The 22222-nt window shown below is 38.9% G+C and overlaps 1 protein-coding gene across 3 annotated transcripts in view; it reads left to right on the top strand.

The window, feature by feature from the left end:
* The window catches only part of GSAP (gamma-secretase activating protein), an 87253-nt gene that overhangs the window by 38953 nt on the left and 26078 nt on the right, over positions 1–22222 (top strand). For all 3 annotated transcript variants that reach the window (XR_011559436.1, XM_070755194.1, XM_070755193.1), the window contains exons 18-24: positions 907–989; positions 1537–1590; positions 6969–7097; positions 7601–7653; positions 8839–8870; positions 13885–13946; positions 17815–17910. Coding sequence is in view for 2 of the 3 variants with exons in the window: in XM_070755194.1 (XP_070611295.1) it covers positions 907–989; positions 1537–1590; positions 6969–7097; positions 7601–7653; positions 8839–8870; positions 13885–13946; positions 17815–17910 (509 nt within the window). In the remaining variant the exon portion in view is untranslated. The remainder of the gene's footprint in view (positions 1–906; positions 990–1536; positions 1591–6968; positions 7098–7600; positions 7654–8838; positions 8871–13884; positions 13947–17814; positions 17911–22222) is intronic.

Raw genomic sequence — 22222 nt, 5'->3', positions numbered from 1 at the left:
TTATTTTACATTATTTACAGCTGCAAATCCATTGAACTATCAGTTTCCTGCCATTCTCCCTGGGTTTCTCTCTCTGGCGCAGTGTATGGGAGGCAGCCTCGTGCCGGGTGTATAGGAGGCACATGCTCCTCGTCGCCGCCTCTGTGTCCATCTTTTTTTTTTTTAAGCCTTACAGTTTTAGATTTTTTTGATTCCCCTCACCTCACCTTCTTCCTTCGGCAGCAACTGTCCTCCTCCTCTTCTTCTTCCTCCTCCTCCCACCCAAATTCCGAGCTTCTATTTCTTTCCTAATGGGTTTGCACGCATTATTTGCTTTTACATTGATTCCTATGAGAAAAATTGCTTCTGCTTACAAACTTTTCTACTTAAGAACCTGGTTACGGAACAAATTAAGTTCTTAAGTAGAGGTACCACTGTAGAGCTATGTCGAAGAGCATTGCTGATTTTCACAGAGATGTGCAGTACAGTGTTCCCTCGATTTTCGCGGGTTCGAACTTCACGAAAAGTCTATTCCACGGTTTTTCAAAAATATTAATTAAAAAATACTTTGTGGTTCCCCCCCCCATACCACGGTTTTTCCCGCCCGATGACGTCATATGTCATCACCAAACTTTTGTCCGCCTTTAATAAATATTTTTTTAATAAACTTTAATAAATAAACATGGTGAGCAATAATCTAAATGGTTGCTAAGGGAATAGGAAATTGCAATTTAGGGGTTTAAACTGTTAAGGGAAGGCTTGTGATACTGTTCATAGCCAAAAATAGTGCATTTACTTCCGCATCTCTACTTTGCGGAAATTCGACTTTCGCGGGCGGTCTCGGAACGCATCCCCCGTGAAAATTGAGGGAACACTGTATTTCACTTCATGCAGTCAAGAGCCTATTTTTTGTCTCGATGTTCTTAGCTTCTTTGCACTGGAAAGTGTGCCCGGAATCCAGCAATCTGGATAAACTTTTACCCTACACGTCGTTGCTGAACTGGAAGAAAGTAAGCAATGTTCTTTCTACCATTAAATTCAGAGACAAATTCATTAATAAGTGTTATTTGGTTGCATGCTAATTGGGTTTGGAGTAAAACTTAAAATGTGCAATTAGTAAAGATATAGTATATCACCAAGAAGGAGAGGGTGGGACGTTGGAAATTTGTTTGTTTTCTTACATTTTAATAATAGAGGTTATATAAGGGTTAAATGATTAATAATAATAATAAATTAATAATAATTACTAATTTTTAGTTTTAGAATAATGTATAAAGAGGGAACAAGGCCTTCTCCTTCCTCATCGTGAACCTTCACCGTATGACTTTTTATGGTCATAACCATGGCATGATATCTTGGTATATGTAAAAAAGGGCCAATTAACATATTTTCATTGATTTTTATTTTTTACCAAACATGCTTCTCTAAATGGAGGTTTAGAAGGTGAGGTCATTCTCTCTCTTTGGAGACCAGATGTTTTTCAGCTTAATTAAATCATTCTGTTCCATTGATGTATTTTTTATGAAAAGTTAACAATTGTTATTTCCACATTTGTAGGATATTCCTGGAATTCTGTGTAAAACATATATTACCTCGTTACCCTCTTTAAAGGTAAGTCTGCATAATAAAAATAGAGTAACAATATAGTTATATACCATAAGACAGTGTTTCCCAACCTTGGCAACTTGAAGATATTTGGACTTTAACTCCCAGAATTCCCCAGCCAGCATTTGCTGGCTGTGGAATTCTGGGAGTTGAAGTCCAGATATCTTCAAGTTGCCAAGGTTGGGAAACACTGCCATAAGATGTATGTGCTGCTTACTAGGTATTCATCTGGCTAACGTCCTTAGTCTGGTCATTTTCAGCACATTATTTTATCCCCTGGTCAAGGGCTTTAAAAAAAAATATTCTGAGAGAGTAACAATGAAAGAGCTTGCAAGCCAGTAAGATCTGGGAACACCGTTAGCACCTGGAAAGAAACAGTTGGAGCAAATAGAGCAATGGAAAAAACCCTGCAAAGACTTAGGGATTGGAAAACATTCTTTGTAGAGAGTAACAATCAAAGAGCTTGCAAGCTGGTAAGAGCTGGGAACATTGTTAGCCACCTGTTAGGGCTGGAAAGAAACATTTGGAGCAAGTTAGAGCAATGAAAAAAAAACCCTCTGCAAAGACTTAGGGCTTAGAAAACATTCTTTGCAGAGAGTAACAGTGAAAGAGCCTGCAAGGTAAGAGCTGGGAAGATTGTTAGCAGCTAGTTAGGGCTGGGAGGGAAAAAAAGCTACATTCAGATTATAAGACGCACCCTAATTGTCAGCCTCTTTTAGGGAGGAAAAGGATGTGTCTTATACACCGAAAAATACAGTAAGTATGTATATATGTGTGTGTGTGTGTGTATACATATACATACTGTATATCCATAGCCATATATCCATCCATCCATCCATACATATATATACATAATAGTTGTTATAGTTTATAATATATGTGTGTGTGTATAAATATATAGTTGTTATAGTATATATATATAAACAACTGATGTTATAAGCATACCGTATTGTTATATTATATTATATTGTATTATATTATATTAGATTATATTAGATTAGACTAGATTAGACTAGACTAGACTAGACTATATTATATATTATAGTATAGTATATTATAGTATATTATAGTATATTATATTATATTTTGATCACGTAACCATTGGGATGCTACAACAGTCATAATAAGTGTAAAAACCAGTCTTAAGTCTTTTTTTTTCCCCAGTGGCATTGTAACTTTAAAAGGTCACTATATACAAATAGTGTACAGGTTTATCTGTATTCTTTGGAATCTCTATGCTAGTTTAGGTGTAACATTTATTTATTTATTTAGTCCAATACACAATGAGAGTTTTAGTGGGTATGTATGTATGTATGTATGTATGTATATGTATGTATGTGACGGTCTTGGTATATTCGGGTTTCTATGAAAGAATAGAAAAGGAGATATAATAATAGAACATATGAATGAAAGAATAGAAGAGATATAAGAATAGAAGAAAGGTATAGGAGATATAAGAGAGCAATAGGACAGGGGACAGAAGGCACTCTAGTGCACTTGTACTCGCCCCTTACTGACCTCTTAGGAATCTGGATAGGTCAACCGTAGATAATCTAAGGGTAAAGTGTTGGGGGTTTGGGGATGACACTATGGAGTCCAGTAATGAGTTCCATGCTTCGACAACTCGGTTACTGAAGTCGTATTTTTTACAGTCAAGTTTGGAGCGGTTAATATTAAGTTTAAATCTGTTGTGTGCTCTTGTGTTGTTGTGGTTGAAGCTGAAGCAGTCGCCGACAGGCAGGACGTTGCAGCATATGATCTTGTGGGCAATACTTACATCATGTAACTATATTTTGGAAACCTTGTTTCTACCTTCCTTGAATCCCACAAGCAATTTTAATCAGAACAGAGCTGGAAGGGACCTTGGAGGTCTTCTAGTCCAACCCCCTGCTCCGGCAGTAGACCATATTACAATTTCTGCCCAGTCCCTTCTTAGAAACCTCCAGTGATGGAGCAACCACAACTTCTGAAGGCAAGCCCTTCCATTAGTTAATTGCTCTCACGGTTAGGAAATTTCTTAGTTCTCGGTTGCTTCTCTCCTTGGTTAGTTTCCATCCATTGTTCCTTGTCCTGCCCTCAGGTGCTTTGGAGAATAACATGACCCGCCTCTTCTTTGTGGCAGCCCCTCAAATGCTGTCATCTCACCTCTAGCCCTTCTTTGCTCTAGGCTAGCCATAATCAATCCCTGCAACTGTTCTTCCTATGTTTTCATAAGCTCATAAGGCCTTGATCCACTGCCTGCTCCCAGACCAGGATTGAAAATGACTTGAAACCAGTTCAATTATGAACAGTTTGCAATTGGTGGGTTTTTTTTAAGTTGCCAGTTGAGGTCACTGCTGTCCTGCTTTCTTTCTAAACAGTTAAATCGAAAGACGAATATTTGTTGCAAAGGAGTGATGACTTTTGTCTTCTATAACTTGCATCATTTGTACCCTTTGACAGTCATTGTGTTGTGCCTTATGATTCTTGACAAACATATCTTTTATTTTATGTAAACTGAGAGCATATGCACCAAAGACAAATTCCTTGTGTGCCCAATCACACTTGGCGGGGGGAAAAATATTCTATTCTATTCCATATTTTCTATTCCATTCTATTCTATTCTATTTCATAGTTTCTATTCTATTCTATTTCATAGTTTCTATTCTATTCTATTTCATAGTTTCTATTCTATTCTATTCTATTCCATAGTTTCTATTCTATTCTATTTCATAGTTTCCATTCTATTCTATTTCATAGTTTCTATTCTATTCCACTCTATTCTATTCCCTATTTTCTATTCTATTCCCTATTTTCTATTCCATTCTATTCTATTCCATAGTTTCTATTCTATTCTGTTTCATAGTTTCTATTCTATTCTATTTCATAGTTTCTATTCTATTCCACTCTATTCTATTCCCTATTTTCTATTCTATTCCCTATTTTCTATTCCATTCTATTCTATTCCATAGTTTCTATTCTATTCTGTTTCATAGTTTCTATTCTATTCCATAGTTTCTATTCTATTCCATTCTATTCTATTCCATAGTTTCTATTCTATTCTATTCCATTCTATTCTATTCTATTCCCTATTTTCTATTCTATTCCATATTTTCTATTCCATTCTATTCTATTCCATAGTTTCTATTCTATTCCTTTCCATTCTATTCTATTCCATAGTTTCTACTCTATTCTGTTTCATAGTTTCTATTCTATTCTATTCCATAGTTTCTATTCTATTCTATTCCATTCTATTCTATTCCACAGTTTCTATTCTATTCCATTCTATTCTATTCTATTCCATAGTTTCTATTCCATTCTATTCTATTCCATAGTTTCCATTCTATTCTATTCCATAGTTTCTATTCCATTCTATTCTATTCCATTCCATATTTTCTATTCTATTCCATTCTATTCTATTCCATAGTTTCTATTCTATTCCATTCTATTCTATTCCATAGTTTCTATTCTATTCTATTCCATAGTTTCTATTCTATTCTATTCCCTATTTTCTATTCTATTCCCTATTTTCTATTCCATTCTATTCTATTCCATAGTTTCTATTCTATTCTGTTTCATAGTTTCTATTCTATTCTATTTCATAGTTTCTATTCTATTCCACTCTATTCTATTCCCTATTTTCTATTCTATTCCCTATTTTCTATTCCATTCTATTCTATTCCATAGTTTCTATTCTATTCTGTTTCATAGTTTCTATTCTATTCTATTCCATAGTTTCTATTCTATTCCATTCTATTCTATTCCATAGTTTCTATTCTATTCCATTCTATTCTATTCTATTCCCTATTTTCTATTCTATTCCATATTTTCTATTCCATTCTATTCTATTCCATAGTTTCTATTCTATTCCTTTCCATTCTATTCTATTCCATAGTTTCTACTCTATTCTGTTTCATAGTTTCTATTCTATTCTATTCCATAGTTTCTATTCTATTCTATTCCATTCTATTCTATTCCACAGTTTCTATTCTATTCCATTCTATTCTATTCTATTCCATAGTTTCTATTCCATTCTATTCTATTCCATAGTTTCCATTCTATTCTATTCCATTCCATATTTTCTATTCTATTCCATTCTATTCTATTCCATAGTTTCTATTCTATTCCATTCTATTCTATTCCATAGTTTCTATTCTATTCTATTCCATAGTTTCTATTCTATTCTATTCTATTCCATAGTTTCTATTCTATTCTATTCCATAGTTTCTATTCCATTCTATTCTATTCTATTTCATAGTTTCTATTCTATTCTATTTCATAGTTTCTATTCTATTCTATTCTATTCCGTAGTTTCTATTCTATTCTATTTCATAGTTTCCATTCTATTCTATTTCATAGTTTCTATTCTATTCCACTCTATTCTATTCCATAGTTTCTATTCTATTCCCTATTTTCTATTCCATTCTATTCTATTCCATAGTTTCTATTCTATTCTGTTTCATAGTTTCTATTCTATTCTATTCCATAGTTTCTATTCTATTCTATTCCATAGTTTCTATTCTATTCCATTCTATTCTATTCTATTCCATATTTTCTATTCTATTCCATTCTATTCTATTCCATAGTTTCTATTCTATTCTGTTTCATAGTTTCTATTCTATTCTATTCCATTCTATTCTATTCCATAGTTTCTATTCTATTCTATTCCATATTTTCTATTCTATTCTATTCCATTCAATTCCATTCTGTCATGACTTCACATGGTGCAGTAATATATTATTTAATAAAATATCAGAGTAGCAGAATATCTTTTACAACCATGTATACTTTTTACAACCATGTGCACATTTTATAAACTTTAAACTTGATGATTTTAAGACTAGTGGACTTCAACTCCCAGAATTCCTCCTCCAGCCATGCTAGATGGGGTATTTAGAAGGCAAAAACAGCCCCATTTTTTGCAAAAATAACCAACTGAAAATATTGTATAACAATTAAGAAAATTCTTGAGTGTGCTGAATTATACAACATGATGATAGAATTAAATGAAAAAGGAAGCTTCGGAATACTATGAAGTTTGGAACAAATTATATGATTGGCTTGAAAAGAAAGCAAAATAAATCAGTAAATAATTAACTTAGCAATATAAATATGATGATTCTTAACTATGTTATAATAGAACAATTATATCAATGAATAATAATTAAATATGTTAATGAAAAAGACTATATGTTCCCAGAAAAGATTACATAAGTATGAATTTACTGTCAATTTAAGTTGTTGTATTCTAACCCTAGACGTTATGTAGTGTAATTGTATGGTTTTGTATTGTACTATTTTTTGTATATGTGTCTTCTTTTGTTGTTTTTAATTTTTTTTAAAAAACAGGCTGAAACAGTTTCTCAACTCTTACCAAAAATGGACTTTCTCTTTCTTTATTTGAGGTGCAAAACTGCAAAGGTTTCTGGGAAAAGTTAAACCTGAACCTGGAATATGTGAAATATGTTGAAACGCCTTTGCATTTCAGCCAGAAAGTGCTGCGGAGGGAATGGCATAAACTGGTTTCCGAGGAGGTAAGAGACTTCCTGCTTTTAATAGATGCTATTCCAGATTCACTAAGCCAGGTACCCTGTTTCCCATCACTACTTACCTCCACTTACAGCCACAACTGAGCCCCAAAGTGAGACTTTTGTCTGTGAACTTCCCTGCATCTTACGACATTTCTTGCCACTGCTGTTAAGTGAATCACTGCAATTGTTTTAAGTTAGTAACCCGGTGGTGAAGCAAATCGGGCTTCCTCATTGACTGTTCTTGTCGGAAGGTCACAAAAAGAGATCACGCAACCCGGGAAAAGTACCAGTCAGTTGCCAAGTGTCTAAATTTTGATCATGTGACCATGGGAATGTAGTGGTCGTAAGTGCGAAACACGTTCATAAGTCTCTTTTTTTCTGTGCTGTCGTTGTAACCTTGGCCACTGTTTGTAAGTCAAGGGATATCTTGTCTTTGGAATTATTTTATTAATTATCAAGTGAATAAATTGACAATTTTGCATGCCCTTGTTCACAATTTCTTTCAGAAGACAGCAGCGAGAACTTCTTACCTCAAAAGTATATTCGAAAACACCAAGAAGTGAGTCCCTCCTCTTCCTGGCATTCGTTAAAGGGAAGATATTTGACATTACAAAATCTAACGGCCTTAGATCAGCGGTTGTCAACCTGTGGGTCACAACCCCTTTGGGAGGTCAAACAGCCCTTTCATAGTGGTCGCCTAAGACCATCGGAAAACACATATTTCTGATGGTCTTCGGAACCTGTTCTGCCAGTGTGTCCCAACCGCCCGTAATTACAGGGTAATTAGTCCAGAAAGACACACACCACACGATAGAAGGAAAACCAAAAGTCTTTATCAATAGAAAAGCAGAAACAACTCCCTTTTTGAATGTCAAAGGGATTTTCTGGTACACACGAGGCACAGGTTAAATGCAGTCCAAATTCTCACCCAATAACTGGGAAATTGAGTCCAAATTCCAAAGTCCGCACACAGTCTTGAACAGGGAAACAGCAAAACCACGACCTTGACGAACTATGAATCAGATAAACTTCCACAAGGCGGTTTCTAAGCCACCAGAAGGCCAGACAAGGAATAATGGATGGAAACTGACCAAGGAGAGATTCAATCTGGACATAAAGAGAAACTTTTTGAGGATGCAATAATAATAATAATTAATAATTTATTAGATTTGTATGCCGCGCCTCTCCGAAGATTCGGGGAGGCTCACAACAACAACAAATACAGTAACGATGATACAAATCCAATTAATAAAAAAATAGAATTAAACCCCATTAATATTAAAAACAATCAATACAACACAGTCATACCATTCTCAAGTGCTATTGTCAGAAGAGAGGGGGCAGTTAAACCCCCCATGCCTGGCGGCATAGGTGAGTCTTTAACATCTTGCGGAAGACGGGGAGAGTGGGGGCAATTTGAATCTCTGGGGGGAGTTGATTCCAGAGGGCCGGGGCCACCACAGAGAAGGCTCTTCCCCTGGGTCCCGCCAGCCGACATTGTTTAGTCGACGGGACCCAGAGAAGACCAACTCTGTGGGACCAACTAGTGGATCAACTTGTCTGCAAAGGTGAGATATCCATCACGTGAGACTTGACCGCCATTTGTCCAAAATGGTGTAGGGCCTCCTGCTGGAGTAGGGGGTTGGACTAGATGACCTACAAGGTCCCTTCCAAGTCTAATAATCTAAAATATCTCCTGAAGCTTGAAGCTATTTAAAAAAAAACGTTGCTTCTTATTTTCCAGGGTGCTTTCCAGTTTACATATGTGGGAAACAGGTAAGGAATGTTTTTTAATCTTTAATAAGGATGTTCATTAGCATCTCATATATATATATATATTCGATTTTTATGCCGCCCTTCTCCTTAGACTCATTATGGCTATGCAACGGGTCATTGCTTCACACACAGGATCTGGAGGTCCATAGATTTCTTACTCCGTGATTCTCAATGTCACTGAATGATTTTAAGGACATGGGTTTTTAGGTTGGTTAAATTAAATTTTAGCATGTTTAATGGATTTGTTTTAAATTGGCTTAGTTTCCAGCTTCGATTTCTACTGTTTTATCTTATGTATTTATCATTATGTAAGCAATCCTGAGTCTCTGGAGAAGGGCGACCTAGAAATAAAAATAATAATAAATAATAAATAAATTTATTATTTTATTTATTGGATTTGTATGCCGTCCCTCTCCGTAGACTCGGGGCGGCTAACAACAGTAATAAAAACAGCATATAGAAATCCAATATTAAAACAGTTAAAACCCTCATTATAAAACCAAACATACATACAGACATACCATGCATAAAATTGTAAAGGCTTAGGGGGAAAGAGTATCTCAGTTCCCCCATGCCTGATGGCAGAGGTGGGTTTTAACGAGTTTACGAAAGGCAAGGAGGGTGGGGGCAATTCTAATCTCTGGGGGGAGTTGGTTCCAGAGGGCCGGGGCCGCCACAGAGAAGGCTCTTCCCCTGGGTCCCGCCAAGCGACATTGTTTAGTTGACGGGACCCTGAGAAGACCCACTCTGTGGGACCTAACTGGTCCCTGGGATTCGTGCAGCAGAATTTGCCAGAAGAGGTAGTGATACTACTCTGTAAAGCCTTAGTAAGACCACACCTGGAGTACTACATCCAGATCTGGTCACCCCACACTATCAAGAAAGTTGTTGAGACTCTAGATCAGTGATTTTCAACCTTTTTTGAGCCGCGGCACATTTTTTACATTTCCAAAATCCTGGGGCACACCACCAACCAAAATGACACAAAATGAAACTCTAACACAGTACATATTATACATATAGTTAATAATATATCACCCTCCGTGGGGGCCTCTTATAAAAAGAAAAGGGTCAAATATCTATATACACCATCAGGATAGACATAACCAGCTGAGGCTGAGGCTTCATCTAGTGGTGGCAACATTTACCTCCAGCCCTGACCAGGATTAGAAATCGGGACCATGGGGAGGAGTAGCAACTTCAACTACTCTCCGCGGCCACACAATGACAAGTGCTCAGCAGCCCGAGCGGGGACCTTCCTGGGTGTGGATGAGAGGCGGCCTGCTATTGGTTCATCGCTAGTGGTCGGGATGAATCCTAGAAGGTGATTGGTCAGTGAGCGTTCCCTGGGCCTCCACTCTTCCTATCGCTGATAGCTGGAGGGATTGTGAATGTTTATGTTCGGGTGGAGGCGGCTGGTGGCGGGCCGGATAAATGGCCTCCATGGGCCATATTCGGCACGTGGGCCGTAGTTTGGGGACCCATGTTTGCTTTCCTCACGGCACACTAGTTGAAAAATACTGCTCTAGATGATGTCCAACCCTGTTATTCTAAGTCCATAAATTAACCCATCAAGTTTGTTCTGTCGGGCTCTCTGGTAGAATCCTCCCAAAAATTCACAGGTACAAATTTCAGACACACACACGTTTGAAAATTCAAAACAATGTTCTTTATAATGAGAATTCACTTAAACCAAGCCCTCTTTTGGTATAGCCAAGAGCACTCGTCTCCAAACAAACTGGTAATTTGTACAAGTCCCTTATCAGTTCTGAGATACTTAGCTTGCAGCTGTGAGGCAATTCACAGTCCTTCTTCTTTCACAAAGTGACACACACTTTGCTCTGGTTTAGTTTCAAAGCGGGGGAAAATCAGCACACAAAAGGTCAAAGTCAGTAAAGCAGCCATGAAACACAACAATCAGATAATCTTCCACAATGGCCAAACCCACAGGCTGCTCTTTATAGCAGCCTCACTAATGACCACAGCCCCACCCAACCACAGGTGGCCTCATTTTCTTTGATAATAATCTCTCAGTTGTTGCTTCCTATGCATTGCTCTCCGCATGCGTGGCTGTATCATTAACTCTTGTTCTGAATCCAAGGATGAGCTAGATAATTGATCTCCTTCTGAGCTGTCTGCCCCACTCTCCTCCCTGTCACTCATGTCTTCTTGGTCAGAGGAGCCTTCATCAGCAGATTCAACCGGGGGGGGGGCAAAACAGGATGTCTCCCCCACATCCAGAGTCCTTGGGGCAGGAGCTGGGCCAGAGCTAATCTCAACAAAGTTTAACTTGTAAATTCGGTGAGGTGAAACACTGGTGGCCATTTTGTTTACAGAAGTGAAGTCGCTTAGATCTCTCTTCAGATACAATAGATGTTCTTCTAGGGAAGCATCCCTTGTTTTCTTCTTCAGACAGCTTGTACCATCTGTAACTTATCAACATCAACTTCACAAAAAAAGGCAAAGGACATGCCTGTCATTCCACAAATTCTGTGAACTTTGTTGTTCGCTGACTTGTGGTGAGGGGGAAATAAACATTTCTTGATTATGGGGTTGGTCTTTTCTTGGTCTTTCTAGGTCAGCCGCTGAACGTATCTTGACTAACCGTATTGTTTTGTATACTCTTGTGGAGAAGCTGCTTCCTGTGGTTTGCTGGTGGCTTATATAGATAAGCCGTGGTTTGTTTACGGGCCTTGTAGATTGGAAGGGGCTGTGGCACGTTGTTGAGAACATCATTGTTGAGAACATCAAGATACGGATTTTTCAGGAAGTTGTATGTTTATACACATTGCCTTATATGCTCATACATACAAGCATAGCGTATGCAAGTGATGGGAAACCTTTTTTCCCTCGGTTGCTGAAAGCACTTTCTTTCTTTCTTTCTTTCTTTCTTTCTTTCTTTCTTTCTTTCTTTCTTTCTTTCTTTCTTTCTTTTCCTTCCTTCCTTCCTTCCTTCATCTACCTACCTACCTACCTACCTACCTACCTACCTACCTACCTATCTATCTATCTATCTATCTATCTATCTATCTATCTATCTATCTATCTATCTACACGGCATGGGACCAGATTACCTCCGGAACCGCCTGCTACCGCACGAATCCCAGCGACCGATAAGGTCCCACAGAGTTGGCCTTCTCCGGGTCCCGGCGACTAAACAATGTCGTTTGGCGGGCCCCAGGGGAAGAGCCTTCTCTGTGGCGGCCCCGGCCCTCTGGAACCAACTCCCCCCGGAGATCAGAACTGCCCTCACCCTCCCTGTCTTTCGTAAACTACTCAAGACTCATTTATGCCGCCAGGCATGGGGGAGTTAAGATATTCCTTCCCCCTAGGCCATTATAAGTTATGCATGGTATGTTTGTGTGTATGTTTGGTTTTATAATAGGGGTTTTAGTTGTTTTATTAATTGGATTTCTACATGCTGTTTTTATCATTGTTGTTAGCCGCCCTGAGTCTGCGGAGAGGGGCGGCATACAAATCCAATAAATATCTATCTATCTATCTATCTATCTATCTATCTATCTATCTATCTATCTATCTATCTATCTATCATCTATCTATCTATCTATCTATCTATCTATCTATCTATCTATCTATCTATCTATCTATCTATCTATCCAGCCATCTATCCAGCCATCCCCATCTATTTATTTGATTTCTATGCCGCCTTTCCCGACGCAACTCAGAACGGCGTACAACATTATAAATGTAAAGAATATATGTAAAGAAAACCAATTTTTTTTTTTAAAAGAACTACACAAAATTACTTTAAAAAATCTAGAAAAGCCTTATGTTCAGTCATCCACATTCATCCATCACAGCCAGTGTTGGTCTGCTACCGGAACCTTAACATTCCGGTAGCGATTTTGGAGATGCGTGCACAACTGCACGCCCCTGACATGCGCACCCCAGGCGAGATTTCGCTTCTGTGCATGCACAGCAAGCAAAATCTCATGTGAAGACACTCACGCAAGTGACATTTTGGTGACTTTCGCTGTTTTTTTGTTTCCGCGCATGTGTGGAAGCAAAAATATCAGCGAAAGTCACCGAAATCTCTTGCGCAATATTTTGCTTGCTGCACATGTGCAGAAGCAAAATCTCGTGCTGACGGGTGACGGCCCTGACCGGTATGCACCCTGGAAGGCATCTTCGTGGACCTCTCGCAAGGTCTTCGTCACGGCTAATTGGATCTCTTCTATGGATGAAAAACGCGCCTTGCCACAACGCGCTATGAATCCGCGAGTTCCTGACCATACACCAGGTGCCAACGCTGCCCCACCCACCTCCTATAGTCCTGATGTCTCCCCAGCAGACTTCTTTTTGTTCCCAGCCCTGAAAGGAACCCGTTTTTCATCCATAGAAGAGATCCAATCAGCCGTGACGAAAACCTTGCGAGAGGTCCCTGAAGACGCCTTCCAGGGCACATACCGGTCATGGCAGAGTCCCTGGAAAAAATGTGTAGAGGCCCAAGGACAGTACTTTGAAGAATTTTAAGTGTTTGTGCAAATCTGTTCAATAAATTATTTAAAAAATAATAATTGCATTACTTTTGGAACGCATCCTGTAGGTTTATAAATATTTATCTATGTGTGCACATATATCTATGTATGTATAATAGTAATTTTTTTAAAGGATAGCAATAGTTCTTTATATATGATATGACTCTATGTATGTTTTTTATATATTGGGGTTTCTTGTTTTTTAGACTTTTAAAATATATTATTGTTATTTTAGATTCTAACTATTAGATTTGTTATTATATATTGTTTTTATTATTGCTGTAAGCCGCCCCGAGTCTACGGAGAGGGCTGTCATACAAATCTAATTAATAATAACAATAATAATAATAATAATAATAATAATAATAATAATAGCAGTTTGACTTATATACAGCTTCATAGTGCTTTCTCTCCCCTTCCCTCCATGTCCCTTTCGCTTTCTCTCTCCCTCTTCCCTCCCTTCCCTCTTCTTTCTCTCTTCTCCTCCCTCTCTCTGTCTCCCTTTTTACTTTCAGAAGAAAGAATAGCTCCTCTTTTTCAAGATGAAGATTACCAGCAACGCTTGCTAACAGGATTGGTAGGTGCATTCTTGGTTTGACAGTATAAAATCTTTAATGCTGTAAGGGTAATCAGTCTTCTTTTGTTATTTTTTATCATTACTTATCTAATGTTTTATTTGTACAAATTACCACCCTATAGTTGTTTGACAAAATAAATAAATGAATAAAATAAAAATAAAATATAGATATTATTCTTTAATAAAAGAGTAACAAAGATGATTAGGGGACTGGAGGCTCAAACATACAAAGAATGGTTACAGGAACTGGATATGCCTAGTTTCATGAAAAGAAGGACCAGGGGAGACATGATAGCAGTGTTCCAATATCTCAGGGGTTGCCACAAAGAAGAGGGAGTCAATCTATTCTCCAAAGCACTTGAGGGTAGAACAAGAAGTTATGGGTGTTCAGGAGAGAAGTAACTTAGAACTAAGGAGAAATTTCCTGACAGTTAGAACAATTGATCAGTGGAACAGCTTGCCTCCAGAAGTAGGGAATGCTCCAACGATGGAAGTTTTAAAGAAGATGTTGGACACTCTTTTGTCTGAAATGGTATAGGGCAGACTTGGGCAAGATGCGGCCCGGGCCCATCCGCTGGCTGCGACTGGCCCGTGGAGGAAGGACAAATGGAGGGAAGGAGGAAGGAAGGAGAAATGGAGGGAGAAAGGAAGGAAGGAAGGAGAAATGGAGGGTGGAGGGAAGGAAGGAAGGGAGAAAGGAAGGAAGGAGAAATGGAGGGTGGAAGGAAGGAAGGAGAAATGGAGGAAGGAAGGAAGGAAGGAGAAATGGAGGGAGGAAAGAAGGAAGGAAGGAGAAATGGAGGGAGGAAAGAAGGAAGGAAGATGAAATGGAGGGAGGGAGGGAGGAAGGAGAAATGGAGGGAGGAAAGAAGGAAGGAAGGAGAAATGGAGGGAGGGAGGGAGGAGAAATGGAGGGAGTGAGAAAGGAAGGAAGGAGAAATGGAGGGAGGAAAGAAGGAAGGAAGGAGAAATGGAGGGAGGAAAGAAGGAAGGAAGGAGAAATGGAGGGAGGAAGGAAGGAAGGAAGGAGAAATGGAGGGAGTGAGAAAGGAAGGAAGGAGAAATGGACGGAGGAAAGAAGGAAGGAAGGAGAAATGGAGGAAGGAAGGAAGGAAGGAGAAATGGAGGGAGTGAGAAAGGAAGGAAGGAGAAATGGAGGGAGTGAGAAAGGAAGGAAGGAGAAATGGAGAGATGAAAGAAGGAAGGAAGGAGAAATGGAGGGAGGAAGGAAGGAAGGAGAAATGGAGGGAGGGAGGAAGGAAGGAGAAATGGTATTACTCTGGAAATATAAAACTATTAAATATGAATCTCTCCCCTTTTATGGAAAGCAAACAAGTTCCTTCATAGATAAAAATAGAAGTAGAAAAAAATTAGACAACTTTAGGATATTTTTTTTAAAAAAAATGAAATAATCAGGTAGCATTATATGAATTGAATGAATTATTAACTTAAAATTGAATAAAGGAAATTTCCAGGATCATAATGTTTCATCATTTGGAATTATAGGGAAGTGATAATGACCAAAGGATTTCATTTTTTTTCATTTAGCATCTGTTACCAGCATATGGTTACTATATACCAGGGGTGGGCAATTAATTTATAATTATAATATAATTATAATATAAAATAGAATATATAACTTTTCTAGATAAGAACTGGGTGTTCAAGATATAATATATAATATAATATATAATTATAATTTATAATTATAATATAATTAACTCAGTTCTACTCAATAATATACAGTATTGGGTAGAACTGGGTTAATTATATTAGTCCGGCCCATTAAAGCCATCCCAATTTCTCATGCGGCCCTATGGCAAAATTAATTGCCCACCCCTGGTATGGGGTCTCCTGCTTGAACGGGGTCAGACTAGAAGACCTCCAAGGAACCTTCCAACCATTTATCCTGCTATTCCTTGATCAGATACTGTTTCTCTTCATAGGCAAAAAACAGCCCCACAGAAACATACTTTGCAAATGCCTCCTTGGCCAATTTAAAAGATGGAGTTTTGCTCAGCAAGTTCAACTTTTGATGATCTCATGAACATGTCCGTGTGAGTTATCTTGGCCACAGGGTGGAAGTAGCTTGCATCGCCTCCTGCCAAGATATATTTTTTTGGCTTTCTAGTTTAACAGATCGCCAGTTCTCTGTGTCTCTATTCCAAGTTTTAACTGGAACCAACTGCAATTAGTCTTTTGAAGATCAGTGAAAGTTGACCATTTAACATTAGAACAGCTTTAACCCTGTCCTAACTGGGTTGACAAGGATGGCTGAAAAAGAACCCACTAAATAGAAAAATAGATAGAAACATAGAAGACTGACGGCAGAAAAAGACCTCATGGTCCATCTAGTCTGCCCTTATACTATTTCCTGTATTTTATCTTACAATGGATCTATGTTTATCCCAGGCATGTTTAAATTCAGTTCCTGTGGATTTACCAACCACGTCTGCTGGAAGTTTGTTCCAAGGATCTACGACTCTTTCAGTGAAATATTTTCTCATGTTGCTTTTGATCTTTCCCTCAACTAACTTCAGATTGTGTCCCCTTGTTCTTGTGTTCACTTTCCTATTAAAAACACTTCCCTCCTGAACCTTATTTAACCCCTTAATATATTTAAATGTTTCGATCATGTCCCCCTTTTTCCTTCTGTCCTCCAGACTATACAGATTGAGTTCATGAAGTCTTTCCTGATACGTTTTATGCTTAAGACCTTCCACCATTCTTGTAGCCCGTCTTTGGACCCGTTCAATTTTGTCAATATCTTTTTGTAGGTGAGGTCTCCAGAACTGAACACAGTATTCCAAATGGGGTCTTACCAGCGCTCTATATAAGGGGATCACAATCTCCCTCTTCCTGCTTGTTATACCTCTAGCTATGCATCCAAGCATCCTACTTGCTTTTCCTACCGCCCGACCACACTGCTCACCCATTTTGAGACTGTCAGAAATCACTACCCCTAAATCCTTCTCTTCTGAAGTTTTTGCTAACACAGAACTGCCAATGCAATACTCAGATTGAGGATTCCTTTTCCCCAAGTGCATTATTTTACATTTGGAAACATTAAACTTCAGTTTCCATTGCTTTGACCATTTATCTAGTAAAGCTAAATCATTTACCATATTACAGACGCCTCCAGGAATATCAACCCTATTGCACACTTTAGAGTCATCGGCAAATAGGCAAACCTTCCCTACCAAACCTTCCCCTATGTCACTCACAAACATATTAAAAAGAATACGACCCAGAACAGACCCTTGTGGCACACCGCTTGTAACCTGTCTCTGGTCAGAATACTCGCCATTAACAATAACTCTCTGATGTCTACGCTTCAGCCAGCTTGAAATCCACTGAACTATCCAGATATTTTTTTAAAAATAATCGGCAAGCAAAAAGACCACTGAATTGTTCCCGTGCTATCTGAGACATCCGTAGCAACTGAAGTTCCAGCCTTTCGTTCTCTGAAACAGATATTGTGATTTTCACACTCTCTTTGTTGTGGTTTTTTCCCAATTTTGTTGGAAAATTCCTTGGTTGGCTAACGTTTTCCAACTCACAAGATGACTTGATAGCAGAAGTAATACAATTCTGTGGTTCTTTGCTTGCAGTCCTAGGATTATGCACGAGAATTGCGTTTATTTTTTTGCAACGGATTATAAGTCAGAATATTTTAATTTTAGTCATTCGCATATTTTTACGAGGGGCCCTTGGTCTTCTCTGAACTTGGTTCTTCTCTTGAAGACATTTCGTTGCCATACTAGGTAACAACGTCAGTACTGGTGAGAAAACAGAGAGAACCAAGAACCTCTCATTTCAACCCTAAGCTACAAATATTCTCCTTTATTGGTCTTTTTTTTTTTAATAGATGGTGGCACAATTGAAAGACCATCTCCTAAGACCCTTGCAGTACATTGGCAAAAACAAGATCGATCAGATAGCTGTGGATTATGTTTCAAAACTGGTAGGTTTCTTTAAAAATATATATATATATATATTTGGGGGGAACAATCTTGTATCAAATTTGGGCAATCTTTTGGGAAGGGGATTGTTGAGGAACCAAAGGGGGTATAGATTATATGTCATAAGAAGCTTTGTTAAACCGTCTTTGTCTTTAATAGTAATGTGCCTATTTTGGGCTTGTATTATAGCTTTCATTCATTTACGCTTCTCAAAATGATAGAATAGAATAGAATTCTTTTTTGGTCAACTGTGATTGGACACACAAGGAATTTATCTTTGGTGCAGATTTGTATTTGTATTTATTAGATTTGTATGTCGCCCCCTCTCCGAAGACTCGGGGCGGCTAACAACAATATAAAAAGACAATGTAAACAAATCTAATATTAAAAAACAATCTAAAAAACCCCAATTTAAAAAAACCACTCATACATACAAGGATACCATGTATAAATTCTATAAGCCTAGGGGGAAGTGAAATTTCAATTCCCCCATGCCTGACAACAGAGGTGGGTTTTAAGGAGCTTGCGAAAGGCAAGGAGGGTGGGGGCAACTCTGATATCTGGGGGGAGCTGGTTCCAGAGGGTTGGGGCCGCCACAGAGAAGGCTCTTCTCCTGGGTCCCGCCAAACGACATTGCTTAGTCGACGGGACCCGGAGAAGGCCAACTCTGTGGGACCTAACCAGTCGCTGGGATTCGTGCGGCAGAAGGCGGTCCCGGAGATATTCTGGTCCGATGCCATGAATGGCTTTATAGGTCATAACCAACACTTTGAATTGTGACCGGAAATTGATCGGCAACCAGTGCAGACTGCGGAGTGTTGGTGTAACATGGGCATACCTTGGGAAGCCCATGATTGCTCTCGCAGCTGCATTCTGCACGATCTGAAGTTTCTGAACACTTTTCAAAGGTAGCCCCATGTAGAGAGCATTACAGTAATCGATCCTCGAGGTGATGAGGGCATGAGTGACTGTGAGCAGTGAGTCCCGGTCCAGATAGGGCCGCAACTGGTTCACCAGGCGAACCTGGGCAAACGCCCCCCTCGCCACAGCTGAAAGATGTTTCTCTAATGTGAGCTGTGGATCGAAGAGGACGCCTAAGTTGCGGACCCTCTCTGAGGGGGTCAATAATCCACCCCCCAGATGCTCTCAGTGTACATAAAAGAAAAAGATACATTAGTCAAGAATCAAGTGGTACAACACTTAATGATTGTCATAGGGGTCAAATAATCAATGAAGAAACAATACTAATACAAATCTTAAGGATACAAGCAACAAGTCACAGTCATACAATCATAAGTGGGAGGAAATGGATGATAGGAATGATGAGAAAAAACTAGTAGTAATAGTAGTGCAGACTTACTAAATAGTTTAACAGTGTTGAGGGAATTATTTCTTTAGCAGAGGGATGGCATTTTGGAAAAAAACCCTGTTCTTGTGTCTAGTTGTCTTGGTGTGCGGTGCTCTGTAGCGACCTTTTGAGGGTAGGAGTTGAAACGGTTTATGTCCAGGATGCGAGGGGTCAGTAAATATTTTCACAGCCCTCTTTTTGACTCATGCAGGTCCTCAGTGGAAGGCAGGCCGGCAGTAATTGTTTTTTCTGCAATTAGGGGAATAGGAATATAAGCTGTGTGTTTGTTGCGAAAAGAGAGGGGGGGGGAGAGAGAGGTTGCAAATTGCTTACTTTTGTTTATTGATTTTATTTATTTATCAAACGTGTAGAATAGTAGTAGTTTGTATAAACATAACATAAATAAAAAATAAAGGACAATAGGAGAGTAGGACAGGGATGGTAGGCATAGTGGCGCATTTATGCACTCCCCTTACAGATCTCTTAGAAAGGGGGAGAGGTCAACTGTATCAAATGACCTAAGTGCCAAAGCCCACTGCAACAATATCGCCAAAAAGGCTTCTAGAGTTGTTAACCTGATCCTAAGCAGCTTCTGCTCTGGCAATTTCACGCTACTCACCAGAGGCTACAAAACGTTTGCCAGACCCATCCTTGAATACAGTTCATCTGTCTGGAATCCATACCACATCTCGGACATCAACACCCTTGAAAATGTCCAAAGATACTTCACCAGAAGAGCCCTTCACTTCTCCGCTCGAAACAGAATACCTACGAAAGCAGACTATCAATCCTAGGTCTAGAAAGCTTAGAACTACATCACCTAAAAAATGATCTAAGTATTGCCCACAAGATCATATGCTGCAACGTTCTACCTGTCAATGACTACTTCAGCTTCAATCGCAACAACACAAGAGCACGCAACAGATTCAAACTTAATATTAACCGCTCCAAACTTGACGGTAAAAAAATATGACTTCAGCAGCCGAGTTGTCGAAGCGTGGCACTCATTACCTGACTCAGTAGTGTCAACCCCTAACCCCCAACATTTTTCCCTTAGACTATCCACGATTGACCTCTCCAGGTTCCTTAGAGGTCAGTAAGGGGCGTGCATAAGTGAACCAGTGTGCCTTCCGTCCCCTGTCGAATTGTCTCTCCTTATCTCATTTATCTTTTCTTCCTTTCAAATATGTTCACCTATACTTTTATATCTTTTCTTCTATCCTTTTCTTTACTTATATTGTTACATATCTTTCTCTTCAATGTGTATTATGTATTGGACAAAATAAACAAACAAACAATCTAAGGTTAAAGCTTTTGGGGTTTGGGGAAGAAACTACAGAGTCAAGAAGTGCATTCCAGGCACTGATCATTCTGTTGCTGAAGTATTTTCTGCAGTCATGTTTGGAGCGGGTTAAATATAGTTTAAATATATCACGTGCTCATGTATTGCTGCGGTTGAAGGTGAAGTAGTCATTAACAGGAAGGACATTTTGGTCTGTGATTTTTATGAACTACATTTAGATCGGAGGCGACGTAGTTGTAAATTGTCTAATCCCAGCATTTCAAGTCTTTTGGAATAAGGTATTTTTGCAGTTTAGCTCTCAAGAAGTGTTTGTGTGTTTGGATTCTCACAAGAACCTAACAGAGTTGAAAAATAACTATTAATGATTTCCAAAGAAAACACTTTCGATGTTTCGTTTCCTGAAAAGTCACCTGGCGTTTTTCTGCAGTCATCTCGGATTTTTTTTTCCTGGAAAGCTAGCTATTGGTTTTCCGGAAAGCCATGTAACAGGTTTTTCCAAAAAGCCATGTAGCAGTTTTCCAGAAAGCCATTTAATTTTTTCCCCCAGAAAGCCATCTAGCATTTTTTCCTCAGGAAATCATCTAGCAGTTTTCCAGAAAGCCATCTAGTTTTTTTCTCCAGAAAGACATCTAGCATTTTTTCCTCAGGAAATCATGTAGCAGTTTTCTAGAAAGACATCTAGTTTTCCCCCCCAGAAAGCCATCTAGCATTTTTTCCTCAGGAAATCATGTAGCAGTTTTCCAGAAAGCCATCTAGTTTTTTTCCCCAGAAAGCCATCTAGCATTTTTTCCTCAGGAAATCATGTAGCAGTTTTCCAGAAAGCCATTTAGTCCCCCCCCCCCCAGAAAGCTATCTAGCATTTTTCCTCAGGAAATCATGTAGCAGTTTTCTAGAAAGCCATCTAGTCCCGTCCCCCCCCCCCCCCCAGAAAGCCATCTAAGCATTTTTTCCTCAGGAAATCGTCTAGCAGTTTTCTAGAAAGCCATCTAGTTTTTTCCCCCAGAAATCCATCTAGCATTTTTGCCTCAGGAAATCATGTAGCAGTTTTCCAGAAGGCCATTTAGTTTTTTTCCCCAGAAAGCCATCTAGCATTTTTTCCTCAGGAAATCATGTAGCAGTTTTCCAGAAAGCCATTTAGTTCCCCCCCCCCCCCCCCAGAAAGCTATCTAGCATTTTTCCTCAGGAAATCATGTAGCAGTTTTCTAGAAAGCCATCTAGTCCCGTCCCCCCCCCCCCCCCCGCGAAAGCCATCTAAGCATTTTTTCCTCAGGAAATCGTCTAGCAGTTTTCTAGAAAGCCATCTAGTTTTTTCCCCCAGAAATCCATCTAGCATTTTTGCCTCAGGAAATCATGTAGCAGTTTTCCAGAAGGCCATTTAGTTTTTTTCACCAGAAAGCCATCTAGCATTTTTTCCTCAGGAAATCATGTAGCAGTTTTCTAGAAAGCCATCTAGTTTTTTTCTCCAGAAAGACATCTAGCACTTTTTCCTCAGGAAATCATCTAGCAGTTTTCTAGAAAGCCATCTAGTTTTTATCTCCAGAAAGACTTCTAGCATTTTCCCCTCAGGAAATCATGTAGCAGTTTTCTAGAAAGCCATCTAGGTTTTTTTCTCCAGAAAGACATCTAGCATTTTTTCCTCAGGAAATCATCTAGCAGTTTTCTA

The sequence above is a fragment of the Erythrolamprus reginae genome, chromosome 6 (genome assembly GCF_031021105.1).
Source record: "Erythrolamprus reginae isolate rEryReg1 chromosome 6, rEryReg1.hap1, whole genome shotgun sequence".
NCBI classification, from domain to species: Eukaryota; Metazoa; Chordata; class Lepidosauria; order Squamata; family Dipsadidae; genus Erythrolamprus; species Erythrolamprus reginae.
Note: the sequence above shows the minus strand (reverse complement) of the source record. Positions and strands in the feature narration are given on the sequence as shown.